At 46.3% G+C, this 5,163-nt stretch overlaps 1 protein-coding gene across 2 annotated transcripts in view; it reads left to right on the top strand.

The window, feature by feature from the left end:
• Window positions 1–5,163, top strand: part of TESMIN (testis expressed metallothionein like protein) — a 40,787-nt gene that overhangs the window by 7,079 nt on the left and 28,545 nt on the right. For both annotated transcript variants that reach the window (XM_032282554.1, XM_032282553.1), the window contains exon 4: window positions 1,977–2,053. In XM_032282554.1, the coding sequence (XP_032138445.1) occupies window positions 1,977–2,053 (77 nt within the window). The remainder of the gene's footprint in view (window positions 1–1,976; window positions 2,054–5,163) is intronic.

The following is a 5,163-nucleotide window of genomic DNA, read 5'->3' on the forward strand; positions in this document are numbered from 1 at the left end:
ATTGTGTTGAACAAAAGTGAGATGCTAATTTTTGAAAACTAGGCCTCTCTATGTGGACTGCACTGATCACATTAGTCTAGATCTTGAGTTAACGAGGGTACACATGGTCAGATGATTTGCTGACCTTGCCTACAGCTTGAAACCAATAGCAAATCCAGATATGGTTTCATTGGCCTTTGAAGTCCAGGGCAAAAAGACCACGTGTGACTCCTTATTTCTCCATTGCATCCTGATTATCTCCCTGTCTGGGAACAGAATAAATATGCTCGGGACATTTCCTTTTTCACAGTGAAGAAGTTGAAGTTGGGGCTTTGGCCTCATTTTGTTTAGCTCAGTGCTGCATCTATGATGGCTACAGGCAGCAAGAAGGTCTTTCCTGCTCCCCTTCTTCCTGGCACATGACAAAATCCTGGTGCCTTAAAGTCTGCAGGAAGAGAGGTTTATATAATGTTTTCCAGTTCAATTTCCTTATCATATTATCATCCCCCAACCTGCGTCTCCTTTATTATGCTGTGCACCATATTAAACATCACCATAAAATACATGCACCCTGTTGCCTGCATCTGAGTTTCCTCACTCAAAGGATGCCTAGGCCTGAGAAGGAAAGGTGCTTCAGGAGAGTAAGACACATTTCTCCTTCTGCTTGAACTCATGAGCACAGAGGCTTACATACCCTTAGTGTTTCAAGAATGTTTTCCATGGCACTTGGAAACCAAAGAAGTACCTGTCAGTTCCAGTATTAAGTAGTTTGTTCTAAATAGCTTAGTAAGTATTTATATCCAGACAACTTAGTAACCATGTGAAAAAAAAGGAATACACATAAATTGAAAGTAGTATCAGATGCAGTGGCTCACGCCTGTAATCCCAGCACTTTCACACAGGTGGATCACTTGAGCTCAGGAGTTTAAGACCAGCCTGGGCCCCATGGTGAAACCCTGTATCTACAGAAAACCACAAAAAATCAGCTGGGTGTGGTGGTGTGCACCTGTAGTTCCAGCTACTTGGGGGGCTGAGGTGAGAGAATCGCTTGAGCCCAGGAGGTTGAGGCTGCAGTGAGCTGAGATCATGCCACTATGCCACTGCATTTCAGCTTGGGTGACTAAGTGAGACCCTATCTAAAAAAAAAAATGCACTTCATATGGTATCCAATAGATGTCTTTGGGCTTCCTTTGAAAACATAAAATACTGGCCTGGAGTGGTGACTCACATCTGTAATCTCAGCACTTTGTGAGACCAGGCAGGAGGATAGCTTGGGCCCAGGAGTTTTAAGACCAGCCGGATCAACAAGGTGAGACCCTGTCTCCACAAAAAATGAAAACATTAGCCAGGCATTGTGGCACATGCCTGTGGTCTCAGCTACTTGGAAGGCTGGGGAAGGAGGATACTTGAGCCTGGGAGGTCAAGGCTGCAGTGAGTCGTGGTAGTGCCACTACACTCCAGCCTGGGCAACAGAGCAAGACCCTATCTCAAAAAAACAAACACAAAACAAAACATCCAGTAGAAGCTGGGTGTGGCTATAGGCCCAGCTACTTGGGAGGCTGAGGCAGGAGGATTGCTTGAGCCTAGGAGTTTGAAGACAGCCTGGACAACATAGCAAGACCCTATATCAAAAACAATTTTTAATCCAGTGCTGCCCTTGTGAGTTTGCTGTGGCACCCGGGGCACTTTGGCACACAGCTTGGGAACCAGGGCACTAACAACATTGTTTTAGTATAGTAGGACTATCCATGGAAGCTCAGATCAAGTAGCTTTAGGACCATCCTCCACAAAAAAAGAAAAGAAACATGGGTGTATTAAGTAAAATAAACATTCACTGACTCGAAAGGTTTCAGAGAATAAAAACATAACTAGGATCAAGACAAATTAAATAACTTTGCACAGGATACGTTCATAGTAGACATCAGTACTTTCTTCCCTGTGTAAGTGGAAGAGGAACGATGTATACTGCAATTAATGTTTCATTGTCTTCCTCACAGATGTCCCTAAACCAATGACTGCTTTAGTAGGAAGATTTTTGCCAGTACCAGCAAAATTAAATCTCATTACACAACAAGTGAGTCATTATTTTAATTTAAAAAATACAATTGGGAATTATTGTCTCTTAAAATTTTGATTGTTACAGTTGGAATTACTCAGGAAATAGAATTTATTTTCCATTTTAAAATCAACAGTGAAACACTTACCAAGTATTCAGTCCCTGCTCCACTGTATCAGACATTGGGCTGGAGAGAACCTCAACACAATGATTCTTCACCAACTTGATGAAGTCCTTTTGCCCGTTCCTACAGCCTCCAGACTGGCATCCCGCCATACTTGTAGCTTGCCCTCTGTGGTCCCACCACCAACATGTACCACCCCCTCGGTCCAGAACTCTCCTCACCTTCCTCAGTGCTATGGAAATGCCTTTGTAAAGTTTGCTTTTATGACTACACCATGATATGCGTGCATTACAGATAAGTAGAGGTCAAATCTGCTCTTTTTCTCCAGTCTTGCTATGAAGCATCACCTCCCCGGAAGAACCATCCCTAACTCTCTACCGGAGACCACCAATCACGGTCACAGCGCTGTCTCCCGCTCCGCCCACCGCTCTCACTGCCTCCCGCTCCGCCCGCCGCTCTCACTGTCTTTCGCTTTGTGGTTGCTTGGTCTGTCTGCATCCAGCTATGAGAACGCAGGCTCCATGGGGCCAGAGACCATGTGTGTCTCGTTCATCACTGTAAACTGAGAGTCAGTACAAAGCCTGGCCCATGTAGGGCTCCCACTCACCCTTCGATAAGAGTGGGCACTGGTCTCTGAGCTAAGTGAACCCCAGAAAACAAAACACACAACTCTGCCCTCCTGCAGCTTACCTTTTAGTGCAGGAGAGAGACGATTAGCAAATCTAGTCAAGAAGCCAATTCAATTACATCGTATGGTAGGAGAGCAGAGGAAGGGGATTGGGGGATGGGGGTTTGATGGAGAAAAAGACTAGTGACAGGTTTAAAAAGAGTGATCATGCCTCCGTTTCGAAGATGACATTTGAGCAAAGTCTTTAAAGAGATGAGGGAAGGAGCCATGTGAAGCAAGCTGTGGAATATCGCAGGCGGGCCTTGGATAGGGTCATGCCTGCTGTGGTAGCATGGAGGAGGCCACTGGGGCTGGGACAATGTGAGCTAGGGGAGGGGTCAGGGAAGAAGTTGAGACATTGGAAGAATTGTGGCTTCCACTCTAAAGAGGGGCTGGGGGGGAGGAGGGGTTAAGGAGAAAGGTGAGCCTGTTATGGCAATAATCTCGGGGAGAGATGGTGGCTCAGATCAGGTGGTGGCAGGGCAGGTGGCAAGAAATAGCTTCTAGGGATACTTTGAAGGTTGAGCCAATGGGATTTGCTGATGGATTGGATGTGGGATGTGAGAGAAAGAGAGGAGTCAAGGATGCCCACAAGATTTTCAGCCTGGGTGAATGGAGAGTTGGCATTTCCATCAACAGAGATGAGATGGTACAAGTTTCTCAGGGCAGTCTAGGAGTTCTATCTGGACATACCAAAATTGGGATGCCTCAGAAGATGTTGTGTAGGAGTTAGAGTGAGGAGGGGCTGGGCAGGAGGGGTGAGATTGGGAGTCCTAGTTGGTAGATGGTGTTGAAAGCCATGTGAATAGATGAGATCTCAAAGGGAGTGAGTATAAATTGAGTTAGATATTTGTTGAATGAGTGAGTAAATACTCCTCCAGTGATATATTGGTCAAGAGAAAAGAGGGTGTTATCAGTGCGGGAGGTGAGTGTGAGCTGGGATCTGGCAAGCACCCAGGTGGAGTCTGTGCCTGAACTGCGTAGAACCCTCCTACTTTCGGGCCCTCACGCTACTGGCCTTCCTTTCTCTGCTACTTCAGCCACCAGCCAAGGAGGCACACATTGCACTTGCTCTTTCACCTCTAAGATCTTGCATGAGAAACACCTGTTTGGCCACAACTTGCTGTCTCCCCACCTTCCCGCATCTTTCCTTGACTGTGTTAATTATCCCCATTTTTTGTCCTCTGATCTGGCATGGACCTCAAGGACATTTCTTTTTGCAATGACTTTGCTGCTTCCCTAGAATCCTTTGCTTCCAAGCCAGACCCCAGTTCTGTCTATTCTTTGGAGTGTTACAACCTGAAGTGTGGTGTGTGGGCCAGAGCTGTTGGCATCACCTGGGAGCTTGTTAAGAAGTACAGAACCTCAGGTTCCACCCCAGACCTGAGATTCAGACCCCCTGAATCAGATTTGCATTTTCATAAGGGCCCCGGGTGACTTGTGCACACAGCAGAGTCTGGGAAGCTGTGCCTCTGAGTTGACTTCCTTCACTCCAAGGGGGCCAAACATTGCTGAAGAAACTCATGGATTCCAGCATAAAGTTGCCCTGGATTGACAATCTATGGAGTACCTAAGAGACGTCTCTGCTTTACTTTGGGGCTAAATAAGCAAAGGGAGAAAAAAGTAATTTTACCTGGTTTATGGGAGTAATTGCCTCAATCCTGAGAATTATGACATCCTTCTCCAAAAGAATGCAAAACTCTTCAGACTGGCATTTGAAGACATGAGCCTCACAATTAGATGTCCAGGTGAGGGCAAAAGAGACATCAGTCTCAGGGCCTTGTGAGCATTCTCTTCGGTGCACCAGTAAGAGGAGAGCAGGAAGGGCGTTCCTGTGGGGAGAAGCCCAGGAGACTCGACTGATTGTAAATGAGGCGGTTGGACTCAGGGGGCTTTCTCAGTGTCTTCCAGCCCTGATGGATGGTGATTACACACAGGTGAAATAGGGCATAGAAGAGAGGAAGTGCAGAGGATGAATACAATGTGTGTTTTTTTCTAAGATTTTACTTACTAGGCTGAGAGGGATGGCTCATGCCTGTAATCCCAGCACTTCGGGAGGCTGAGGCAGGTAGATCACGAGGTCAAGAGATCGAGACCATCCTGGCCAACATAGTGAAACCCCATCTCCACTAAAATACAAAAATTAGCTGGGCATGGTGGTGCATGCCTGTAGTCCCAGCTACTCGGGAGGCTGAGGCAGAAGAATTGCTTGAACCCAGGAGGCAGAGGTTGCAGTGAGCCAAGATCGCGCCATTGCACTCCAGCCTGGTGCCTGGCAATAGAGTGAGACTCTGTCTCAAAAACAAAAAAAAAAAAAAAAAAAAAAAAAAAAAAAAA

Source organism: Sapajus apella, unplaced genomic scaffold, assembly GCF_009761245.1.
Source record: "Sapajus apella isolate SASKATOON/1434 unplaced genomic scaffold, GSC_monkey_1.0 scaffold14, whole genome shotgun sequence".
NCBI lineage: Eukaryota > Metazoa > Chordata > Mammalia > Primates > Cebidae > Sapajus > Sapajus apella.